The 24984-nt window shown below is 47.7% G+C and overlaps 1 protein-coding gene across 1 annotated transcript in view; it reads left to right on the top strand.

The window, feature by feature from the left end:
* The window catches only part of SAMM50 (SAMM50 sorting and assembly machinery component), a 28824-nt gene extending 4419 nt beyond the window's left edge, over window positions 1-24405 (top strand). Inside the window, exons 2-15 of the mRNA XM_066255793.1 lie at window positions 1918-2028; window positions 4356-4457; window positions 7245-7332; window positions 8230-8336; window positions 8838-8968; window positions 9198-9285; window positions 10766-10894; window positions 11404-11475; window positions 12200-12286; window positions 13621-13691; window positions 14978-15045; window positions 19550-19696; window positions 20375-20516; window positions 24207-24405. Of these exons, the coding sequence (XP_066111890.1) occupies window positions 1918-2028; window positions 4356-4457; window positions 7245-7332; window positions 8230-8336; window positions 8838-8968; window positions 9198-9285; window positions 10766-10894; window positions 11404-11475; window positions 12200-12286; window positions 13621-13691; window positions 14978-15045; window positions 19550-19696; window positions 20375-20516; window positions 24207-24252 (1389 nt within the window). The 3' untranslated portion in view covers window positions 24253-24405. The remainder of the gene's footprint in view (window positions 1-1917; window positions 2029-4355; window positions 4458-7244; window positions 7333-8229; window positions 8337-8837; window positions 8969-9197; window positions 9286-10765; window positions 10895-11403; window positions 11476-12199; window positions 12287-13620; window positions 13692-14977; window positions 15046-19549; window positions 19697-20374; window positions 20517-24206) is intronic.
* Window positions 24406-24984: the final 579 nt, after the last annotated feature.

The raw sequence follows: 24984 nt of genomic DNA, 5'->3' as shown, positions 1-24984 counted from the left end.
CAATTTTATGAGCATATACAGTTTTCTCTTAGTGTGTAACTGAGACTTTCTGAACCCAAACAAATCTACCTGGGTCCAGAAAAAAATGTAGTAATTTGGGTTGTCAATGTAATTAGTCGTCCTAGAATTCAATTTTGATTTAAAAAATTAGGATACTTCCTCTAACAATTGGGAAAGCAAATTTTTTTCTTTTCCTGGATACATCTTTGTGGATTTTTTTTTTTTTTTTGTGACAAAGACAGACAGAGAGGGACAGATAGGGACAGACAGGAAGGGAGAAAGATGAAAAGCATCAATTCTTTGTTGTGGCACCTTAGTTGTTCAATAATTGCTTTCTCATATGTGCCTTGACCGGTGGGCTACAGCAGACCGAGTGACCCTTTGCTCAATCAAGCCAGTGACCTTGGGCTCAAGCTGGTGAGCCTTGCTCAAACCAGATGAGCCTGCACTCAAGCTGGTGACCTCAGAGTTTCAAACCTGGGTCCTCTACGTCTCTGTTTGATGCTCTATCCACTGTGCCACCACCTAGTCAGGTGTGGATTACTATTATTATTATTGTTTGTATTTTTCTGAAGTGAGAAGTTGGGAGGCAGAAAGACAGACTCCCGCAAGTGCCCAACTGGGATCCACCTGGCATGCCCACCAGGGGGCGATGTTCTGCCCATCTGGGGCGTTGCTCCTTTACAACCAGAGCCATTCTAGTGCCTGAGGCAGAAGCCATGGAGCCATTCTCAGCGTCTGGGCCAACTTTGCTCCAATGAAGCCTTGGCTGTGAGAGGGGAAGAGAGAGATAGAGAAAAGGGAGAGGGGGAAGGGTGCAGAAGCAGATGGGTGCTTTTCCTGTGTGCCCTGGCCGGGAATTGAACCCGGGACTTCCACACGCTGGGCCAACACTCTACCACTGAGCCAGCCGGCCAGGGCCCAGACATGGAATATTATTTTTAAATTGTTTTTTGTTTCACTTGGCACAGTTGATAAAGAGTGTTGACCTGGAATACTGAAGTCGCTGGTTCAAAACCCTAGACTTGCCTGGTCAAGACACATATGACAAACCATCAGTGAACAACTACAGTGAAGCAACTATGTGTTGATACTTCTCGCTCCCTTCCCTCTCTCTCCTCTCTCTGTAAAATCAATAAATAAAATCTTTTAAAAATATATTAAAAAAAATATTTTTGTTTCAGAAGGGCCTCAGATGTATAGAACTAGATTAGCCATAATCCTCAGTTCACGATGTAGTCATCTCAGGTTCATGCTTGACCCTTTTAGTTAATTGAAAATTCATCTTTGTTTTATTTATGAATAATACACTAGACACTGATGACCTCATACTGGTATAAGAATTGTACATTGCCCTGGCCGGTTGGCTCAGCGGTAGAGCGTCGACCTAGCGTGTGGAGGACCCAGGTTCGATTCCCGGCCAGGGCACACAGGAGAAGCGCCCATTTGCTTCTCCACCCCTTCGCCGCGCTTTCCTCTCTGTCTCTCTCTTCCCCTCCCGCAGCCAAGGCTCCATTGGAGCAAAGATGGCCCGGGCGCTGGGGATGGCTCCTTGGCCTCTGCCCCAGGCGCTAGAGTGGCTCTGGTCGCAATATGGCGACGCCCAGGATGGGCAGAGCATCGCCCCCTGGTGGGCAGAGCGTCGCCCCTGGTGGGCGTGCCGGGTGGATCCCGGTCGGGCGCATGCGGGAGTCTGTCTGACTGTCTCTCCCTGTTTCCAGCTTCAGAAAAAAAAAAATGAAAAAAAAAAAAAAAAAGAATTGTACATCAACAGTAGCTTATGCCCTTGTTCCCTGCCCCCTGCCCCAGCCTCCACTAACTGGAGTGAACCACAGAACTGAGTTTTCCAGAGTTACCATCTGAAGACAAAACTCTAAGGTTTTGGTTTTTTATCTGTGATTCCTGCTTCCCTTCCAGAGCTTGGAGCCTCTTCCAGCGAGTGGACCTGATTTTGGAGCATTAGGAGAAGAAGCTGAATTTGTTGAAGTTGAACCTGAAACCAAACAGGAGATTCTTGAAAATAAAGATGTGAGTATTCTGTTGAAGGGCTTGATAGAGTTTTTACTAAAAACATTCATTTCCGTAAACCTCTTAGGAAAGGTAAAGAGCAATTGACCTGTGTCCGTGACTTCATCAAAGAGTTTGTAGCCAACTACATTTCAGAGAGACTGATGACTTAGAAAAGTGTAGTCTCTGGTTTTAGGAAAATAGTTTTTCCTTGATTATTTATGTGGGAAATTTAAACAAACACATTTTTTATTTATATCATTTTAAAAGTACAGTGTGTTCGTAAAGTCATGGTGCACTTTTGACCGGTCACAGGAAAGCAACAAAAGACGATAGAAATGTTAAATCTGCACCAAATGAAAGGAAAACCCTCCCAGTTTCTGTAGGATGATGTGGCAGCATGTGCGCATTCGCAGATGATGATGTAACACCGTGTATACAGCAGAGCAGCCCACGGCCATGCCAGTCGAGATGTGGACGGTACAGAGGAAAGTTCAGTGTGTTCTGTGGCTTGCTAAATTCGAATCCATGACCAAAGTGCAACATGAATATCGGCGCATTTATAATGAAGCACCACCACATAGGAATAACATTACTCGGTAGGATAAGCAGTTGAATGAAATCGGCAGTTTGGTGGAGAAACTCCATTCTGGTAAGGCCATCAGTCAGTGACGAGTCTGTAGAGGCTATACGAGATAGCTACCTAAGGAGCCCTAAAAAATCTGTGCGTGAGCCCACATCAAACTGCACTGAATAGGTATGAAACTGAGAGAGTTTTTCTTTTATTTGGTGCAGATTTCACATTTCTATCGTCTTCTGTTGCTTTCCTGTGACTGGTCAAAAGTGCACCATGACTTTATGGACACACTGTATTTCAAAGACTAACTCGCCCTACTAGGCGGTGGGGCAGTGGATAGAGCGTTGTACTGGAACATAGAGGACCTAGGCTCAAAACCCTAAGGTTGCCAGCTTGAGCGCAGGCTCATCAGCTTGAGCATGGGGTTGCTGGCTTGAGCGGAAGATCATAGACATAACCCCAAGGTTGCTCGCTTGAGCCCAAGATAGCTGGCTTGAGCAAGGGATCACTTGCTTTGCTGGAGCCCCCCAGTCAAGGCACAAATGAGAAAGCAATCAGTGAACAATTAAGGTGCTGCAACGAAGAATTGATGCTCTCATCTCTGTCCCTTCCTGCCTGTCTGTTTCTATCTGTCCCTCTTTTCTGTCTCTATCTCTCTTGCTAAAAAACAACAACAAAAACGAACTCAAATTATGCTTAAATCTATACACCCTTCCCTGCTCCCAGAGAAATGAAACTTTTCCTAAACTTTGTAGCTTTTGATTTTGTTTTTTTTTATAAAGATTTTATTTATTCATTATAGAGAGGGGAGAGAGAGAGAGAGAGAGAGAAGGGGGGAGGAGCAGAAAGCATCAACTCCCATATGTGCCTTGACCAGGCAAGCCTAGGGTTTTGAACCGGCAACCTCAGCGTTTCCAGGTTGACACTTTATCCACTGTGCCACCATAGGTCAGGCCCTCTTTGTAGCTTTTGAAATTAAATACAGCTGAAGAAAATGTGAGCACATTTTTATTAATTCTTAAATTAAGATCTCAGCACAGTATTCCAATCACCTAAAAGTTATAAATTTCCCTAACGCTTCCTATTGTCTTGGCTTTATTTTTCTGTTACTTGGTACCATCTGCTACACTATGTACATTGCTTTTTTATCCTCCCTTAAAATGTAAGCTCCACTGAGGCAGGAGCTGATGTTTTGTTCACTGCTGTATCCTGTGTTTAGAATAACACCTATGTCATAGATAATCAGTGCATTTTTCTTGAACAAATTAAGTAAACATCTGCATATTCAGTGCACTGAGGGGCTTTTATGGGAGCAGTGGTGAGCGAGCAGCAGCCCCTGCTCCGGAGACAGAGGTGGGAGGCTCCTCGAGTCAGCACTCCTGCCATGTTCACACAGGGTCTCCAGTAGGGCGCACACAGTATGAAATCGGGTTACAGTCTGGGTCCCCCTGGGGCGGTGCTCAGGGAGCACGTCAGGAAAGACATACAGGGGACCGCTGGGCCTGCTGGGTTTAGGACTGATGCGGTCCCTGGTCATCCGGATACAGGTGACCTTGTTCACAGGCAGTACAGAGGTAGCAAAGGTTAAGTTCAAGTCACCAGCTATTTGAAAAAGTATGAAAAATAAATAGGATAAAGTTGGATTCAGAAATGTGGGTCATTACACTTGAAAAAAATCCTTGAAATTAATTTCAGACACGTCTTTGGCCGTGATGCCTGACCTCTTGCCCTGTGTCATGCTTAGCAGTCTGCGTTCTCTTGTCACATTCAGGTGATTGTTCAGCATGTTCATTTTGACGGACTCGGAAGGACTAAAGATGACATCATCATGTATGAAATTGGAGACGTTTTTAAGGCTAAAAACCTTATTGAGGCAAGTATTCTCTCTGCTTGGCATCTTTTCCATTCCCTCCTGAAGAGCCCGTGACTGTCCTATGTCCTCACACTGCCGTGTGCCCCGCCCCAGCCTCTGTGTGCATGGCCTTGCTCCCTGCCCTGAAGGGAGCGTTGGCGCCCCACACTGAACCCCTCTATTCCCCGTACTTCCCACAGACCAACGTGTTTGCATTTCCCTCATCCCTGAGAAGGGGTGCTTGCCCTCTTCTCCAAGGCCGTCTAGCCCTGTGTCCTCACAGCGGTCCTGACACTGGCAGAGCGCCGGCTCCTTCGTGGTGCCCTGCTCGTGCTGCCCTGACTCTCCTTCAGGGCCCCGCTGACCTTGACTCTCTCTGCTGACCCTCCAGCACCGTCTCCATTCCTCCAGTCTCCTTGCTGGATTGCATCATCTACCTTCTGTCCTCTGCGGTTCCTTCTGTCCTGCTGACCTTGGAATCACTTACGTGCTGGGCAGGGACACCTACAGCTCCCTCGTGGCCAGGGCCAGTGGCTCCTTTCAGTCCTCATTTGACTTGACCTTTCAACAGTTTAGCCATTCCCACTTTTAAAATATTAATATTAGGCCTGACCTGTGGTGGCGCAGTGGGATAAAGCACCGACCTGGAACACTGAGGTTGCCGATTCGAAACCTTGGGCTTGCCTGGTCAAGGCACATATGGAAGTTGATGCTTCCAGCTCCTCCCCCTTCTCTCTCTCTGTCTCTCTCACTCCTCTCTCTCTAAAAAATCAATAAATAAAATATTTTAAAATATTAATATTAAAAAAAAGATTAAAGTAATATATATGTAAAATTTTAAAAGCAGTTTAAAGCAATCTAATGGTTTAGAGGATATTGAAATGAAATGTAGATTATTCCCTCACGGCCACACCTAGACCCGCCAGCCCGGAGTGTGGTACACGCACACAGGTCTGGATACGCTGCGCCCGTCAGCAGTGGCCCCCTTCTCCACATTTCTCCTGCGTCTTTCACATTTGTCATTGTTAATGATGGAGATGTTTTCACATCAGCACACACTGATTTCACAGTGTCTTGCTACATGCACTTTGTGCCATTTATTGTGAAGTTTCCTATTGATGAGCATTTAAATAAATGGAACATTTTGTTCTTACGAGCAGTGCTGCAGTAAGCATGTCTGTGTGTGTGACAGGACACCTGTGGGATACATTCCTGCCGGTGGGGTTGCCGGTCCGAGGGGTGCGCTCTGTAGTTCTAGTACTGGTGCCGTCTTGTCCTCCGAAGAGATCACTGCAGCCCGTGCCTTTCCGGCTGGTTACGAGAGGGCCTGTTTCTCAGCGTTGGCTATTGTCACACCTTAAAAATTCTGGCCAACCTGATAGGTGAAAAATACTCTTTCTTTCTTCCAATTTGTTCTTTTTAACTATGAATGAGATGAAGCACCTTTTTCATGTCTGTTGGCCATTCACATTTCTCTTGTGAATTACCTGTTGGTATCTTTTCTTTTCCTTTGCATTGCCAGGTTTCCATTAATATGCTTCTTTCATATTGAAAAGTGATAACTGTCACGTCGGGAATTTTTTTTTTTACTTTGCTATCTTTGGAAGGTGTTGACATCCTCTTCCTTTTTCAACCTTTTCTTTCCCTTGGTTTCCACAAAGCCCACAGTATTTTGGGCTGCTTCCTACTTCTCATCACAATCATTTTAGACCCATTGTCAGCTTCTTTGCCTGTGACCATCCTGAAGGGTTGGTTTTCCGCGACGATCATTGTCCTGGGTGATCTTATGTCTCCCTGGGTAACCTCATCCACTCTCCTGGCTTCAGCTACAACCTGTAGGCTCCTCAGCCTCATGTCTACCATTTTCCCTATGCTGAGTTTTAGCCCTAAATAGGCACTGCCCACTCAGCATTTCCTCATGGAGTCACCACAAACATTTCCAGCGCGATGTGGCTGAAAACTGGACTCCTCGTCTACCTGCCCAGCCTCCCATCGCCACCCTGACTTCTCTAATTGTATCAGGATGCGATGAGCCCGGAGTTGACGGTCCTTGTGGCCTCCTTGCTTCTCGCAGGGACTCCATCCAGTCAGTGCCTGTCCTCAGCTCCTGCCTGTGAAATGTGGTCTGTCCTTCCCTCTAACACTGTGACTTGTGCTTGACCAGTGCCCTCACAGCTCCCGGTCTGCTGTGGGATCCCTCCTGCCTCTCTTGTCCAGTTTCTCCTCCTCTGTGCTTGCCCACATGGTCAGCTCTGTCCTCAGGAAAGTCCATCCTGCCTCTCCTGCTGAAAACTCTGGAGTAACTCTCCTTCCTGCAGGATGAAATCTAAACCCTGCTGTCTCTAAGGTCCTCCCTCGCTTCCTAGGTCCCTTTCTGGCCTTCCCCTTCTACTCCCAGTCCTGACATCAGAGAGGACTGTTCCTGACATTGGAGGGGGAAAAAAGCAGAAGAGTGGTTAGAGAATTCAGACAGCTTAAAAGTGCACATGGGCACACACGGAAGTCTGCCCTACACCAGACGTAACGATGACCAATTAGTTAATTGGTTGTGAGTCCTTCCAGACCTGCGGGCTGTGTGCATTTTAATTTGTTTTTTGTTTATGTAAAAGGTATTATGTTATATGTTCAGCTTTCTGCTCTCTGAATAGGATTTTTTTTTTTTTTTGCCCTGAGTGTCTGGTCTTACTGGCACTCTCTTCTCAGTGACCAGCAAGCCCCAGGTGGTAGAACCACCAGCCTGGACACAGGGCCACCATCCATGTCTCTGTGTCTTAGAGAAATACCTTTTGTGTTTCTTCTCTCTCACAGGTAATGCGGAAATCTCATGAAGCCCGTGAAAAACTGCTCCGTCTGGGAATATTTAGACAAGTGGATGTTTTGATCGATACATGTCAAGGTACATGCTGTGCATAGTATCTCTGTGATGTCCCTCTCTACCCATCCTCCGGAATTGCAGGAGCCATTGTGTGGCCAGGTGTAGTGAGTCCTGAAGGTTCTCAGACAAACAGGGCCCTGTAGTTAGCAGTCTCAGGGGAGTGACTAGATTTGTATGTCGGGCTGAGGAAGGACAGGTGAACTTTGAAGATACTGTCCTTGAAACCCCTGGACGGTGCCAGGGATCTGAGAAGGATCCTGGAGCAGGGAGTCCGGTCTCATCTAGATCACCCAGCCCAGCTCAGCAGGTGTCCACATGGGCTCTTGTAGACTCAGTGTGTGCTTTGAGAAGAGGGCAGTGCAGGTCAGAGTCCATTTTTCATTTTTGTTGCTTTCTTTGCACCCTAGGGCCCTTGCTGGGCAATGAGGCAGCTGTACCGAATTCAGACACTGGTCATCCCTCGGGCACTGCATCCCTAGGGGAAGAAGGATAAAAACACTCACCTCTGCATTTGTAGTGCGCCTCTTGCTTCTCTTGCAGGATTACTAGCATTCCTCTCATCACATGAATTCCACATTTTCCTGTCAGTTGAATTGAGACCCCAGATCTCTTCCAGGCCCTCCCTGATAGGAGAACAGCAGCAGGAACGTCCCCATTGCAGTGTTGCCACAGGTGTCTCCTGCCTGCAAGGCCGTGTTTGAGCTCTTCTATCACAGAAACCAGACACAGGCGTTTTGGTGTCGAGGTGTATGATGATTTTGTGTGGCAGTGTTCTTGAACTTTAAAATAGAGGGTGTGATTTCCAAACAAGATTATAAAACAAACAGTCTTCAGATTGCTTTATAGCAGTGGGACTTGCAATAAAAAGAAACTACATGTTCTGTCAGTCTTACTGTTGAGCATTTTTCACTTACCTAGGTGACGACGCACTTCCAAATGGGTTAGATGTGACCTTTGAAGTGACTGAGCTGAGGAGGCTGACGGGCAGTTACAACACCATGGTCGGGAACAACGAAGGCAGCATGGTACGGCTGGGCTCTCCTTCCTCACGCCGGACCTCTAACGTGCTGTGTTCTTAAAACCGGGGCTGGTTTCTGAACCCTTCACACCTTAATCTTTATGTTTAAGATCACCCGTGGTTTCTCACTAGTCATACTGGAATTGATCAGAATATGTTTTGGATTGTTGAGAAACAATATTAACATCAGTAGTAAATTAGGATCGATTTGGGGAATGTTTGTATTAAGTTTCTTGTTCAAATTCCCCTAAACTCCAGACCCAGAGAGTTGGTTTCCCTGAGCCTCACAGTGAAGTTAGCAAGCTTAACTGGCCCCTCAGCTGACTCAGGTGAGCTTCCCGGGCATGCGCACTCGGCAAAGAGAGGCTGTACAGAGGAGAAGCGATACAGAGGTTCCTGCCAGATCTGGAGTCTAGGTTTCTGTCCTGTGTTTTGAGGGCCCCTTAACTAGTCCTTGTTAAAATGTGATCATTCCTTCTAGGTAAATCCCCATTGTTTTTCCCTCTAGGTACTTGGCCTCAAGCTCCCTAACCTTCTAGGCCGTGCAGAAAAGGTCACATTTCAGTTTTCCTATGGAACAAAAGAAACTTCCTATGGCCTGTCTTTCTTCAAACCACAGCCTGGAAACTTCGACAGAAAGTAGGAAGCCAAACAGACCCTTGAGTACAGTGGCCTGGTTTAAAGTTAAAGTAGCTGCTTATTTGTGGAAAGAAACGGGCAGACTCAGCCGGCACTCCCGCAGTGCCGCACGCGCTGTAGACTTCCTCGTGAGGACGAACCAGACGTGTGTTATTAGTCTGTTGCTTTAAATGTGTGCAGGTTATAACCACTTTTTCGGCTTTTAAAGCTCTGTCCCATTGTCTCCTAGTTTCTCTGTAAACTTATATAAAGTTACTGGACAATTCCCCTGGAGCTCACTGCGGGAGACGGACAGAGGCATGTCAGCCGAGTACAGTGTAAGTAGTGTTCCTGTTGTTCCCTGTGCCCACCGAGGGACAGGGGGAGCGAGAGCCTGTCTGTTTGATTCCCAAAGACAGCCAGAAGGGGGCTGGGGGGGCAAGTGGGCAGGTGGGCATTGCTGCTGGGGTCACCACAGCAGACGCTGCTCCCCAGCCTCCAGCGGCCACCAGCAGTATGGCCAGCAGTGGGAGGTTCCTCCCCTTCTCCTGTGTTCCCCTTGTATCTTTTTTCTAAGCCTTTCTTGAAGTTCAGGCTATTAGAGTAGAAAGGTCCCGGTTAGGCCTGTGGTGGAGGGAAGAGGGACGCCTAGTGACAGCACTGGACACTGGTGCTGGGAGGGTGAGAGATGAGCCCTGCAGGGAAGGGCCGTGTCCTGCTCAGTGTGCTCGGTGCCAGCATGAACTAGGTAGGGACTCTCTGACTGTGAGTCCAGAGACAGGAGCTGTGTCCCCTGTGAGTGACTGTTTCTCTATGAAGAGCTGCCTGATAAGGGAGAAATGACCTAAGTCAGCTCTACACCTTCTGCGGACGTTGGGAGAGAGCTGAGTCTCAGGTGGCCTGGAGGGCAGGAAAGCAGGTGAGCAAGGCTGTCTTCCTGTTCTCCGCCTCCCCTGCACCCGGCACAGTGTCTTGTGGCGGGGTTGGATAAGAAGTCTGTTGAGGTGGGTGCCCCAAGTTGTCACCCTGAAAGTGGACAGGGTGTCTGGGCCTGAAGTTCATTTGTAGGTCTGAGGGCTACAGCGGATGCCCAGCGTGGCGCTCATGCTAGGGAGAGTAATCTGACTTCTTTGTAAGAGTTGCAATGTCATTGTCCTTCCAAGGCCACTGAACAGCACCTGAGCTAGTGATGGAAGATTGGCTTCCCACCTGGCTGGACCCCAGAGCTCATGTGGCTCAGGCCTCTGGGCCACTGCTGTTCTTTGCCCTCCTGGTGGGGTGCCTCTTCGCTGGTCCGACAGCTGGGGCCAGAGTGGCTAACATCCACGGTGGCGGCTTCTCTGACCTGGTCAGATTTCCTCTGTGCTCTTGACCTCTTGTGGAGGCACCCCTTTCTCCTTCCTCGTGTGCTAAGATTGGTAGTTTCTGACAGCCAGCGGAGGCACAGCAGGTTACTGGAAGCTTCATACAGGGCTAGGAGGACCAGTGGAGGTAGGGGCCTCGTACCAGATTTATCTTCAGATGGAAGAGAAACTGTTCGGTACAAAGTTGCACATAGCTCTCAGATTCCATGGGCTGTCTCTTTGCTGGGCCGTGTCCAGCAGTGTTTCTCCTGCGATCACGGTTTTCTCCTTCCTCCATAGCCCCACTGCGCCTTCTTCCTCTGCTTCTCCCCATTATCTTTCTCTCTTGCCCACCGTTAAAAACAAGGGTCTTGTGTATTTAGTGAATAGTTGAAGGATGCCATATTATAAAGGCTGACCAGGGCAACATCCCGCCGTCCAGGACAGAAGGTTGACCGTGCCTGTATGCTTGCAGTTTCCCATCTGGAAGACCAGCCACACTGTCAAGTGGGAAGGCGTGTGGCGAGAGCTGGGCTGCCTCGCCAGGACAGCATCTTTCGCCGTCCGACAGGAAAGCGGACACTCCCTGAAGTCATCCCTTTCAGTAAGGACTTTTCTCGTTCAAGTGAATATATGGATACTTGGCTGCAGCCATGTTGTACATGGGCCTTCACCAGCCTCGGGACGAATTGTTAAGTGTCACAGATTGGTGGTAAAAATGGTGCATCTTGGTCACTGAATTTATGAATGCTACATATTGTTATTTTTTCTAAATGATACTGGTGTTAATGGGAAAAGGTGTGTGTAAGAGCTGATTGGAATTTTAGCTAAAAGCTGCCAAGCTGACCTTGGTCAGGGTATCCCTCTGCTTGATGGAATGGACCCAGTGATGGGGTCGTAGCCGCCTCCCAATGAATGAGACTGTGCTATGCTCTGGTTCCGGCAAGTATGACATGGGGCCGACGGTGCCGCCCTCCTCACCGAGTCTTCATAAAGATGAGTGGTGTGAGGGTGGCAAAGTGCTTAGTGCAATGCCTCGCATACGGCCAGAGCTCAGAAGCGTTGTTTATCAAGCTGTCTGAATGAACGCACCCCCGTACCAATTTCTTGTAGCACGCCATGGTCATTGACTCTCGGAACTCCTCCATCTTACCCAAGAGAGGCGCTCTGCTGAAAGTGAACCAGGTAGTATTCCTCCTCTGTGTTCTCTGCACACTCGGGACCCTGGGGGGAGGGAGTTGCATTTTCAATATTGAACGTTTTCCTTAATAGTAAAATTATTTCTAGAATGGCTTGCTAGGGTGTCAGCCACTCTCAGGGTTCAATCTTCTCACTTCACGCAAAGGGACATAACATTCTGGCCTTTTTGGTGTCATGTGATAGGAGGCCAGGAGGAAGGTTGTACTTTGGTGGGAGTGGTTTCCTTGAAAGAACCCCTCACAGCAGTGGTGTACGCAGCCTGTGGGGGAGACTGCACAGGCGGAGAGGCCGGCCACCTGCTCGGGCCCTGTGCCTCTGTCTGCCTAATCTTCAGTGTCAGGAATGGCCGGAAGTCAGTTTTATATGAAATAGGCCAAATTGTAAAAGATTGGTTAATTTTTTTTCAAACACTGATGGGGCCAAAAGAGCCTTCTTATCCATAGAAGCTCAAAAGGTTACATTACCAATATTTTTCCTCTCACGTGACAGGCTCACGTACCCTAGTCCTCAGTGCGTATGATGTTCTGTGTGTCTGTCGGGCCACTGGTCCCATCTGGAACAAGGTGGACGCAGCCTCTGGGAGACAGAAGTGGTCTGTTAGCTTTTCTAAAAATGCAGAACAGCGAAATTAAATGGCCAATGCTGTGAGGTTGTTTAGGAACCTATGTGGTAATCTGCTCTGCTTTGACCTGTGGCCTCTTTCCCACAGGAGCTGGCTGGCTATACCGGAGGGGACGTGAACTTCTTAAAAGAAGATTTTGAGCTTCAGTTGAATAAGCAGCTTTTACTTGACTCAGTGAGTATCTGGGCAGAGCGTCGTCACCTGCATGTTTAGCCCTGGTTCTGGGCCCGCAGGCCCGAGATCTGAAGCACTGAGTGGAAGCCAGGTCCTTAGTCCTCCACACTGAGTACTGTAAGTGCAGCCAGGATGGAGGTCTCTCAGGAGAGGTGGTAGCTGTTGTTCCACAGCAAGGGGGTCTGTAACTGTGACAGCATACCTTCCCTGTTTGCCGCCCTGGGCCGCAGAACAGCGCCTGGAGACATGCAGCTGCCTTTCCCTCATGCCGCTTCCAGAGGAATTCGGAGCCTTCGCCTCAGTTGGCTGGTCTGCAGGGCTCTGGGCACTTCCAGGAAAGTTTCTTTTTAGTCTTTCATCCACTTGGATACAGCTTCTCCTGGCCCACTCAGGACTGAGGAAGGAGTGACCGGATTCTGACAGGCTTATCTCCAGTCTTCCCAGCACCTGGGTGACTGGGGACAGCTCTCTGTCCCCTGCTGCCACCTGTGCATTTGGCTGCCTGAAAACTTGGGGCAAGGACTGAATTTTGATGAAGTGACACCAGCATCCCTTTCCAGGCAGCATAGTACTCTGAGGTCATTCCCCACTGCTCCCAGCCAGTCCTGCACTGCCTGTGCTCTGAGGCTGGCCCTGGCCTTCCCTGCCGCTGCTCTGCACAGGCTGCAAGCTTGTGGCCCCTCCCCTCGCCCACTCTACAACCCTTGGCGTTGTCCTCTGACCCCAGCATGAGCGTGCTCTGCTTCCGCGGGTCAGTTCCTCCTCCGTGGGCCCCTTTCTTGGCTCGCTGCTCTTCCGCCTCCTGGGGTGTCTTTCTCCAGATCTCGTAGAGTCCCCACCCTGTGGCCGCAGCTGCCACCCTGTGCCCCCAGAGCATGCCTGGCTCTCCCAGCATCAGGTCCATGTGCTACTTTATGTTTCGACTCTGTTCCTCACAGACTTCAAGTTCCACTTGTCAGAAGTATTACTTCTCTTCTGGAATCTGTATCCTGCATCTGGGCCCCTGACCCACTGACTTGCACAGCTGTTTGCCTGGCTGCCCTTGACCTTCTCCCTGGCTGCTCTGTGTCCTCACTCTCAAAGCCACTAAGCCACACTTCCTGTGTCTGGAAGCCCCACATGTTGCTCTTATCCTAAGTGTATCCACAAAACACTTAGACTGTGGTATACCTGTGTTTCTCCAGCTGTACTAACCTATCTTCCTATAGCCCATGCTCTGCCAGAGCTCAGCAGCTGCAGGCACTTGGCCAGTGACCGGTGACCAGATCCCGTGCACCTTCTACCTGCTGATGCTTATGGCAGTGAGGGCAACCTGCTTGTTTCTGTCTCCATAGGTATTCTCAGCATCCCTCTGGGGTGGAATGCTGGTCCCCATGGGTGATAAACCATCAAGTATTGCTGACAGGTGAGTGAGTAATAAATGGGTGATGGGTCATTGCCAATGTTTTCCTTTGGCTCTTTTTGGTTGTTTTTTTGTAAGATGTCTTACAGAAGTTGATTTAAGAGAGCAAATATTTCAAATTTTACTTCAGCTTTTATGTTTAAGTTAATTTAAAAATATCCAACATACCTCATAATTAATATTTTTGCCCTTTTGCTGGAGGGAGTCAACTTTATTATATACTGCTCACAAAAATTAAGGGATACTTCAAAATGAATGCAAAGCGATAAAAAAGAGAAGCTTTTGATTATTTTTATATTAAACAAGAACATCAGAAAAGCAAATGACAAGTCAAAGAAAGTTGTTCAATTATGCAAATGAGATGCAAAACCAACTTATTTCATTGATAAAAATGCACTATACAAAAAGGCTGAAAGTACTGGAGTATCTGCACATTCCATGGTCCCCTAATTTTTGTGAGCACATCCAAAAGAATTCATATTATCTTTAGGGTGTGAAAAATAATTTTCATATATGTTGCAGAAATATAAAAATAGAGGAACCTTTAAGGAAGTAAAAGCAATCCTGCTCAGAGATACGCGGAGTTAACACTTGGGACGACTTCCTTTTTGTTTGTTTTTTGTGGACGTGTGTTTATGTGTGCATATACATTAGCTGATATACATGTCTGTGCTAAAGTGTTGGTACGGTGTGTTTTGTGTACAGATTTGTGTTCTCCCTGCTTTTTGAAAAAGTTTCAAAGAAATTGTAGAGCAAACCATTCCTCAAGTCATAAGAAGTTTTTCATGAGAGCATTTTAATGTTCCTTTATTTGCACATAAGTAACACTGTGGAGAATCTGATTTTGTAAATAATTTTTGTTCTCTTTGTTTTCTGAGAAGAGATTCCTAAACGTGGGATTACGTCTCAGAAGTGTAGGGGACATTTTCAGGCTCATGGAGAAGGTGTGGAGCCTGTTCTTTAGAAGCTGATAGCAGGCTGTGCTCCTGCCAGCAAGTGTGGGGATGCCCTAGTGGCTTTGAAATACTAACAACTTCTTTAGGGCAAGAAACTCCCTCAGTAACCTCACATGAACTAAGATGTTGTAGCTTAACCTAGTTCAGCATTTTTATATGGTTGTTTGGAAGTATAAAAATTTTAAATCTCTAAACTCTAGGACCGAACCATATCGTCTCTATGAATATAATTCACAGAAATACATGTAGAAGTGGAAGTGTATGAAGATTTACACACAAAGATGTCACAACCCTTTCCCCCACGGCTCTCCTAACATCCCCGTTCTGTTCCAGGTTTTACCTTGGGGGACCGACCAGCGTGCGTGGCTTCAGCATGCACAGTGTTGGACCGCAGAGTGAAGGTCTGTCATTTCCCACTGTGCCCCACGTCAGTTTTGAAAGGATACTCTTGTGTAAATTAATGCAATGATAGGTGTTGCCACTGTGGAGTTAGCACCTAGTAGAGCCTCTGCCACACAGCAAGCCTAGAAAAATGCTTGTTGAGGGAATTGTGGTAAAATTGTATCCAAGGGAAAAATACACAACAGTGACCGATGGTCTCATTACCCAGTGAGGACGCGTATGGGTGTTTTGTACAGATGTGTGTATCTTTATACACACGTTGTGTTTTTTGTACATACTGTTCTGTAACTATGGTCCCACCAATAATGATATGTGAAGAAGATTTTTATAGGAATAAGTACTTAATTATTTTAATGGTTCCTTATTTCATTCTAGTGGTATACTATACGTTTTTTAAATTAATAGACATTGTTTTGTTTTGTTTTGTTTTTTTGAGAGAGGCCGGGAGAGCGAGAGACAGTAGCATTGAACTGCTCCTGTATGTTCCCTGACTGGGGAATTGAACCAGCAACCTCTGTGCTCTGGGATGATACTCCAACCAACTGAGCTATTTGGCTGGGGCTTAATTTTTATTGATTTTTAGAAAGAGAGGAAGGAAGAGGAGAGGGGATGGGAAGCATTTGTTGTTCTACTCAATCATGCATTTTTTGGTTGCTTCCCGTGTGTGCCCTGACCAGAGATCAAACCCACAACCTTGTTGTTTCAGGATGACGCTCTTAACCGCCTGAGCTCACTGGCCAAGGCCTATAGACATTATTTTTGAAAGCAATTTTAGGCTTATAGAAAAACTGAGCAGAAAGTAGAGGCCCTGTGGCCTCCCATAGCATCCTTTATAACATCGTGTACTGGTGTGCGACATCTATTACAACTGTGAGCCAGTGCCTACGTATTATCACTGACTACATCTTGTGGTGCACATGAGGGTTCAGTCAATGGCTTTGACAAATGCATGGTGGCCCAGAGCAGCTGCTGTAGTGTCACACAGAAGCTTTACCGCCCAGAGGTCCACCGTGCTCTGCCTACTCATCCCTTTACCTCCCCCCAACCCCTGGCAAACACCAAATGTGTTACTGTCCTCAGTTTTACCTTTTTCAGAATGTTCTATAACTGGAACCATGCAGTGTGTGCCCTTTCCAGACTGGCCTCTAAGCTACGGGCATTTAATGTTCCTCCAAGTCTTTTTATAGCTTGTTTGCTAGTATGATTTTATTGCCCAACAATATTCCATATAATAATATAATAAATTCTATTCCAATATGCCACAGTTTATCAGTTCTCCTATTGAAGGACATCTTGTTTAGTTTCAGGATATCCAATCTTTGGCAGTTAGAAGTAAAGCTGTTAGAAGTTTACATGTGCAAGTTGTTTGGACATCAGGCATCAGTTCATTTGGGTAAATACCAAGGGACATAATTGCTGAATCACACGTAAGAACCTGGCAGACCGTCTTCCAGAATGACTGTGCCGTTCTGCATTCCCACCAGCAGTGAATCAGAGAGAAAAACAACATCGTTTTTCAATCTTATTCTGTATTAGTTTCAGGCGTACAGCTTAGTGGTTAGACAGTCATATAATTTATGAAGTGTTCCCCCTGATATTTTTAGTACCCACCTGTCATCCTCCGTAGTTATTACAATATTATTAAGTAAGGGCTGCGATATTTCATCTTATTGCCACACTGTCATCTTTTTAAACCAAGATTTAGACATTTAGACTTTCTTATGATTGTAAAACAACATCAGTGAATAACCTGACGAGTCTTTGTGCTCATCTCTAACTTCCACTTGTGTAATATTGGACATGTGGCGTCGCTGCAGGCCTTGTGCCGCTCTCTCGGGGCCTGTCCCAGTCCTCCTCCCAGTCCTCCTCCTCCTGCCCTGAGTGGGACTTCCTGGCGCCTGGAGCCTCCAGCACCTGACATCGTATTAAAGGTCTCAAACACTTCAAAAACATCACTTCAATGGGTGCATTTATTCCATTTTCACATATTCTATCCTAATTTTTCTGGTTTTTTTAAATATCTTTGTTGCTTTTATTTTATATTTTTATAAGTAATAATTGCCCTGTGCATACGTTTCTGTACAAAACATAGGTTATTTCTTTTCACTAGTTTTTAGAGTGCTTTACCAGTGTGTCATTTTCTCAGAAAAGTGACATAATTTATGGATAGTTTTTTATTTTATTTTATTTTTATTATTTTCTTTATTTTATTTTATTTTTCTGAAGTGAGAAGCAGGGAGGCAGAGAGACAGACTCCTGCATGTGCCTGACTGGGATCCACCCAGCATGTCCACCAGAGGGCGATGCTCTGCTCATCTGGGGCGTTGATCCACTGCAACCATAGCCATTTTAGTGCCTGAGGCGGAGGCCATGGAGCTATCCTCAGAGCCTGGGCCAACTTTGTTCCAATGGAGCCTTGGCTGCGAGAGGGGAAGAGAGAGAGAAAGGAGACGGGAGGCGTGGAGAAGCAGATGGGTGCTTTTCCTGAGTGCGCTGGCCAGGAATCAAACCCAGGACTTCCACACGCTGGGCTGATGCTCAACCGCCAAGCCAACTGGCCAGGGCTGGGTAGTTCTTATTTTTCTTTTATTAGAAATTTTATATAGTGACTCTGTGAAAGTTCAGGAGTCCTGCATTTTGCCTGAAAATTAAAAGTCAGTGATATTCCACTTAATTAGTGATCAGATGGGCCACTGGTAAGATTCTGTGGGCAAGAATATAAATTGTAACCTTTTATGAAAGTCATTTGACAGCATGTATCAAGATCCCAAAATGTATATGTGCAGGAACTTTCAGCAATGGCTCCTAGAGAAAACTGGAAGCTCACACTGCCCATCCACAATAGAATGGGGCCAGTACAGAGTGGCATCGTCACGCTGTGCAGTATCACGCTGCAGTGAGACAGACAAGCCACAGACACTGGCTGACTGCCGGCCGGGAATGGGCCTCAGACACATGCAGGAACAAGGAGCCCGACCCAGAGGGTGCGTGCTATTTGATCTATGTCTGTGAGGCGTGGAGTCAGGCTGGCTGTTCCCTGCCGTGCTGGCGGGCCAGTGTTCGCACTTGGCATGGGTGGCGGGTGTGATTAAGGAGAACATGGCCCTCTAGGGGGCTGCATGTGCCTGTTTCACAGTCTGGGTGCCCATTTTATGGTGTGGAGATTCCTGAGTTTTACACTCAGGATGAGGTGCTTTTCTACACATATATGTGTGTGCAAGGAAATTCATCACAGGTTAATGGGCACTAGCAAGAAATGACAATTATGTTGTGGTACAAATATGTGATCATTCAGGCACAAGCATCACATTTCACATAATACAGAGTGCTCACAACATATTAAACTGAGGAGAAAGGCAGGAACGAAAGTTCTGTCTTTTTATATAAAATGGCTCACATTTTATTTTCTTATTTATAATTATTCATTGTAATTCAGTGGATGAACGATAGCAGGATGTTAGCTGGTTATCTCCAGATGGCAGGAACGAAAGATTTTTATTTCTCTGCTTATATTTGTCAGTGTCTTCTTCAGTGGGTGCATTACTTTCATGATCAGATACAAAGAGATGGGGAACCAAAGTTGCTGGGAAGCAAAAAACCAACCTGGCCGAGCTCATGTTATTTTGCCCTGGTCTGTTCCCTCTAGAGCTTCTGTTCCCTCTAGAGCTTCTGTTCCCTCTAGAACTTCAGGTCTATCCCCTCAAAGGGGCTGAGGAGATTGTGCAGTCTTTACATAAATAAGCAGTTCATTCCCAAAGAGGTTAATCTTGGACACAACCCTTTTTTTGTGTGGGTTTGCTGTTTTATATCAAAGCTACTAAGAACACTTTACAAGTAGTATTTTGCAACCAAGTGTAAGCGTAGCTGTTGTGAGCTTTTTGTTGCTTTAACGTTATGGCTGTTTGTAGTCCAAATGGAATAGGTAGGGGCACTTTCAGAAGTCATGCACATGCGTACTCTCGGTGGACAGTTATAGCCCTGTGCTCATGAAACTTTAAAAACGAGCTTCATTAGCTGTTGAGCTGGGATGCTGCTTCCTAACAGTGAGTAGCAGACCCTGCCTGTTGACTTAATAGTGTGGACAGCCATTTCCAGAAAGCGCAGGGACATTTTGCACTCTGTCTCTTTCTATTGTGGCCTTGAAATTTTTGCAAAATGATGCATTTCATTTGCCATATGACAGTGATGGTAATTGGCACTAATGGGAAAAGTGCTTTCCAGGAGGTCATTTGTTTTATTTCATACACTTTACAGATAGAATAAATTACTGATTTTATTCTTTTCAAAACTACATAAGCATTTTTTCCAGCTGAGGCAGAGTATAACATGAACTAGGAAAAAGAAAGCCTATTTCCGACGAGGCTGGCCTCGGGAGTTGGGAGAGCGGTGAGGGCTGAGCTCTGGGTGGCGGTGCACGGCGCACACCTGCCACGTGGATGTGGGTGTCATTGTGACTTCATGTTTGTGAGACCGCGCTCTGTTCTGCACCCCTGCCCTGACTAGGAGACTACCTGGGTGGAGAGGCGTACTGGGCCGGCGGCCTGCACCTGTATACCCCGTTACCTTTCCGGCCAGGCCAGGGCGGCTTCGGAGAACTTTTCAGAACACACTTTTTTCTCAACGCAGGAAATCTCTGCAACCTCAACTATGGTAAACTTGGGTTATTTAGAAACCAGTACAGTACAGTTGACTTTATATTTAAAAGCACAGTTCCCCAATAGGTGTCTGTCTTTTTTATAGTAGTCTAAATTTAAGGACTGCACCTTACTTAGAAACATTCCTGCAACACCTGACACTGCCCAGATTAAAGTCGTTGTTCGAATGAATGGAACACATTAGGCATGGGCACTGAATGCTGTCTTGCAAAGAAAAATCTATTCATTTACTCAGCAACCATGTCTGCAGCATCTCTCTCTGCTGGTCATTAAGGCCGTGACTTGGTTTCGTTCCCCAGGAGCTCAAGGCCAGGGGAGACTCACAGTGGACGTATCCGGTTGGGGGAGGAGGTGTGAGGAGGTGTCTGGAACGTTGTACAGAAGACAGGGCCCTCAAACTGACATCGGAGTAGGCCTGCCCTAGGTGGTCAGGGAAGGGGATGCCATTTGAGCAAAGGGGCAGAATATGTGAACCCCACAGTATTGAGAAGTCTTGGCTGCCCTTGATCTTGGTCCTAATCCTTGTCCACCTCATGCATTCTTGACTGTGGATGAGAATTCAGTTTGGCTTTGGACATTGCCAAAGGGCACAGCAAATGAGAGAGCCAGGCCCAAGGACAGCAGTAAGGACAGGGCCGCACACTGTTGGTCACACCCTCCTTTCTCTTTTCAGGGGAAGGCCCCAAAGCTCATATTCGCAAGTTGGCTGAGTGTATCCGCTGGTCGTACGGCGCGGGCATCGTCCTCAGGCTGGGCAACATCGCCCGGCTGGAACTGAACTACTGCGTCCCCATGGGCGTGCAGACGGGCGACAGGTGGGTGCTAGAGGTCTCCACGGCTGCACTGTACTTTCTCATAAATTTCTTTTGTTTTGGACGTGTTAATCATTAGTGGCCTTTGAGATTCAAGGTTTTAGGAGAAATTGAAGTTACCAAAATTGAAAATATGAGCATTTTCTTCCACTGGGCTTTTCTCTGTCCAGGTTGGAGGAAGGTGCATGATGTATCCCTGTCCTCCAACTCACTGCTTGCACTTACTGTTGCCAAGTAATAGGCGCTCCTCAAGGTCTGGCTGCAGGAAGTGATGAGGCATCTGTTGTGCTTGCTGAACCCAGAGTGCGGTGTTGCCGTGGGTGACTTTGCAGGCCTGGGGTGCAGAGGCCGGAGGGGCAGAGCTGCTCTGGGCCGCCCAGGACTCATTCCCCAGACTTCTCTCGGAAGCAGAGGAGCCCGCCACCCTGGCCTTCCCAGCAGTTACTTTACTGAGCAAGATTTGCTAAGTATGACGTGGACGGATTTAGTACAGGGGCTATTTACAGTAATAGAAATTAATTCTGTTTCTTATGTTATTTGGTATGCATGGTATAAGTTTTAAGAAATCCAGAAGTATTGTTGTTATAGTATGTGTTAGTTCAGGATACTGTTACAAAATACGTGGACTCGGGGCTTAAACAACACACATAATTCTCACTGTTCTGGAGGCTAGAGGCCAAGGTCAAGGAGCCGGCAGATTCAGTTCTTGTTTTCAGATGGCTGCCTTCTTGATGTGTCCTAAATGGCAGAGAGAACACAAGCGTGCTCACTGGTGTCTCTCCTTACAGGGACACAAATCCCACCGTGGGGACCCCACTTTCATAACCTCATCTAAGCCTGATTACCTCCCAAGGGCCTGCCTCATGTGGTGGGAGTTAGGGCTTCCATGTATGCACTTTGGGAGGTGCAAACATTCCCCCCATAACATAGTGTTGATCTTAATTATTTTCATGCTTCTCTGTGCAGTACTCTAGGCTTTGTTTTTTCCTCTTTGGTGTTCTGTCTACACTTATGTTGCCACCAAATGGTGCTGTCTGAGTATAGCCCAGGTTTTAAACACCAGGTTGTTTAAGGAAACCCTATACCAGTTGTAGTCTGCCTTAGTGTAGTGGGTGATGGCACTTTTTAAAGGGAAGCCACGCCAGCAAGCTTTCAGTGAAGGGTGAATGCATAGGTGCAGTTTCATGTCCTTCGTTCACATCAGGGTTGTCCACAGCTCTGCCTTCTTTGCTCTCACTGGAGGGCTGGTGTGGACTGCGTTGCTGCCGTGGCTCCTGGTGGGGTCAGAGCCCTTCCTCTAGCACTTTGACAGCGGTTGCTCTGACTGTGAACTCACGTCCACACAGTGCAGCCCTCAGAGGGTCCAGCTGCACAGCGTGAGTGTGGGCACTGGAGCCCAGCTTGGCCACTATAGCTGTGTTACCCAGGGCGAGTAACAACCTCTCTGGCTCTCCATTTTCATGTCCAGAGAATGGATTCTAATGATGGCAACTACCTGGCAGGTTGGAGGCCAGAATGAATTAATGCACGTGAGTGTGCGCTGTGCTGTCTAGTTTAGTTATTTTCATGTTGGTAAAGAAAACAGTGTTCCTTTAGAATATGTTTCCTTGCCCCTACACACGGTCCCTGTGTGGTGCCACCTGGTGGCTGTGTTGAGACAGGCTTTGGGTGGGTGTTATGTCCTGATTTCAGAGACTGTGAAATAGGATCAAGTGGACACATTTTCTAGAATAAGGTTTGTGCCTTGGATAACTTTTTAGCAAAGATTCCCTAACCTTTACAATCTTGGGTAAAGGAAGCTAGTTTTGTAGGTTGCTTTCTGAAAGCCTTATATTCCCCACAGATGTGACTGTGGATCTCCCTGTCTTAACAACCAGGTGTTAATGAATTTTTGCTGAAAGCCTCAGAGGTGCCTGCCGGTGAAGTTAGACATAGGTGACAAGTGATAGGTGACAAGTGACAGCCATCAATGGCAGCGTGCCCCTGACCCCGTGGGGTCTTGGCAGAGGCAGGTCCCACCCCTTGGTCTGGGGTGGGCCTTGGGTTCTGCATTGCCGGCTGGCATCCCAGTGAGGCTGAGGCTGTGGGCCCCGCACTTGGTGGAAGGGAGGGCCTGCCAACCCTGTCTCTTCTGAGGGCAGTGACGGTTGCAGGGATGGGAGGATGCTGGGTACTCGATCCTGTTCTGTCCCGTGCGCCTCGCAGCGGCTCTGTGTGGCAGAGGGTGTTCCCCTGTTGACAGGAGGAACGAGACCTGCAGTGTCAGCGCCAGGACAGGCCCGCAGAGGCTAAGGCTCTGCTCTTCCTCTGCCCCGAACAGAGGCCCCCTCCGACAGGGAGCCCCCTCCCGCCACCGTCTCCACTCTGCTGCGAGCCCGCATGCCAGGCCACCTTGTTTCTCTCATCCCCACACTCGAGTATCCTGCAGTGCAGCTCTTAACCGTGGACACAGTGACCTCTCTTCCTGCTGACTTGCTTGCTAGAGCTTTTTGTTCAAACTTATTCTGTACTAATTCCTGTCTTAGAAAATACATAAATACATGGATGAGCTGTATCTGTGATGAGCAGTTGGTGTGTTGTGTTTAATGTCAGTCCAACTGTACTGCATTATAAATGTTTTATTGCAAAGAAAACCAGAAGTGTACGTGTGTTTTAGCTGTAGCTTTATTGCGTTTCACTGTCCTGAGGATCAAATTTCAGGAACTGACTGCGGCTCCCCCGGCTGGCTGGTGGTAGCAGCGGGCTGCAGGTGTGACTGCCAGCCGCTGGCCTGTCACTCTTTGGCCATGCGACCTGGGACACGTCCAGCAGGCTCTGGCCTCCTGTCCCTCAGACTGAAAGGTGGGGTGCAGCTCCCCCAGTGGGGTTGTGCTCACTGGGGCTGCATTGTTGCTGGTGGCCACTGGGTGTCACTGTGCTCCACGAAGGCAGTGCTGCTAGGAATGTTGCTGCTTTTGGGGGCCCCGTTCAATGACCCTTTCTCTCATACTCTTTACAGAGAACGACCACGTTCACCTTTTCAGCTTTTCAGCCTCTTTCTCCAGTTGAATTTGATAAATATGTTATAGAATGAATTTCAAATGGGGTTTCTTCTGGAAGGAAGAAGCCTGTGGTGTGCATGACATTTAAAGGCCAGACCGCGAGGCAGCTCCTCTGGGGGCCAGGCGGCAGCTCGGCCCATGACCATGGTGGCTGCAGCAGGTGCTCCTTGTGTGCAGTGACCCTGTCCTCGCCTCGCTCAGTGTGTGGCCTCAGGATTGGGATTTTGTGGCATTTGAGTGACATCAGAATTTAATCTTTATTTCTGAAATTCGGCAGGCTGGGGAATTATGTGTGTGCAAATCATAGCTTTCTCCCCGGAGTTCGTACTGGTACCTCTAATTAGGATTTCAGACCTTTATAGAAATGGAGACAATTTTGAAGTGTTTGCTTAGTTTTATGCTGGAGGTGATGGTGCACCGTTGACTCTGAGGTCCAGCAGTGTTGTCACCGGTGTCTGACTGAGCACGGTCTCCGGATACCGGTGGTGAGGGAGGCGGGCAGGCTGGGAACATTGCTCAGCTAGTGACAGAGGAAAACGAGGGGATCACCTCGCTGGGAGGGCGTGAGTTCCTCTGAGAAGTGCGCTCATGGGCTTGAGAGCAGCGGGCTAGCAGCACGGGCCACAGTATTGATTTTCTGTTCTTTTTCTAGGATATGTGATGGCGTCCAGTTTGGAGCTGGGATAAGGTTCCTATAGCTGCCGCAGGGTCCTCCTGTTCATCCCCAAGAAGCCCTGGGACTGGGGTGGCAGCCGTGGTGCCCAGCGTTCTCTCACGTGAGCACAGTCGAGCGAGTCTGACTGCAGTCCTAGTGGGAATCCATGCCAATAAATTTTCATGACAAACATTCAGATGCATTGTGGGTATAGCTAGCTTTCCCTGCCAGTGTTGCACGCCAACTGTCCCTGGGAACAATGGGCCAGGGCACGGCACAGACCAGTGTCACACGCCGGCTCCCCTGGGAACCACAGGCCAGGCACGAGACAGTGCTGTGGTCATTTGCTCTTTCATGTGCACCTGCCTGGACAGAAGTCCTGTCAGACCGTCTCCCGTTTGCTTTCCTTCCCACACTCTAAGGGTCTGTGTTTGGTGCCTGTGTGTTTACATTCAGCAGTGTCCCAGGGGAGGCCAACACTGGCAGAGGCATGTGCTGGCCTAATGCACCAGTGGTGATGGGCTGTACTCACCGTACTACCTGCTCAAGTCATTGAAATGTTAGTGGCGTGGGAAGAACAATTGTGTGTGACATTAGGAACACTGAGGCTCAAAGGGTCAGTGTGTACCCTAGAGAGTAAGAGCTATATCCTTAGACCATTAGTGGACCAGGTTTCTGCCACGGCTCTGGGATATTACTGCAGCTCGTGGCTTTAGACACCGACCAGGCATCTTGCCGTCTGTGGGGCAGGGTCCAGGTGGGTCTCCGGGGCTGC

The sequence above is a fragment of the Saccopteryx bilineata genome, chromosome 1 (assembly GCF_036850765.1).
Source record: "Saccopteryx bilineata isolate mSacBil1 chromosome 1, mSacBil1_pri_phased_curated, whole genome shotgun sequence".
In the NCBI taxonomy this organism is placed as follows: Eukaryota; Metazoa; Chordata; class Mammalia; order Chiroptera; family Emballonuridae; genus Saccopteryx; species Saccopteryx bilineata.
The sequence above is the reverse complement of the archived record's forward strand: the minus strand, read 5'-3'. Positions and strand labels throughout refer to the sequence as shown.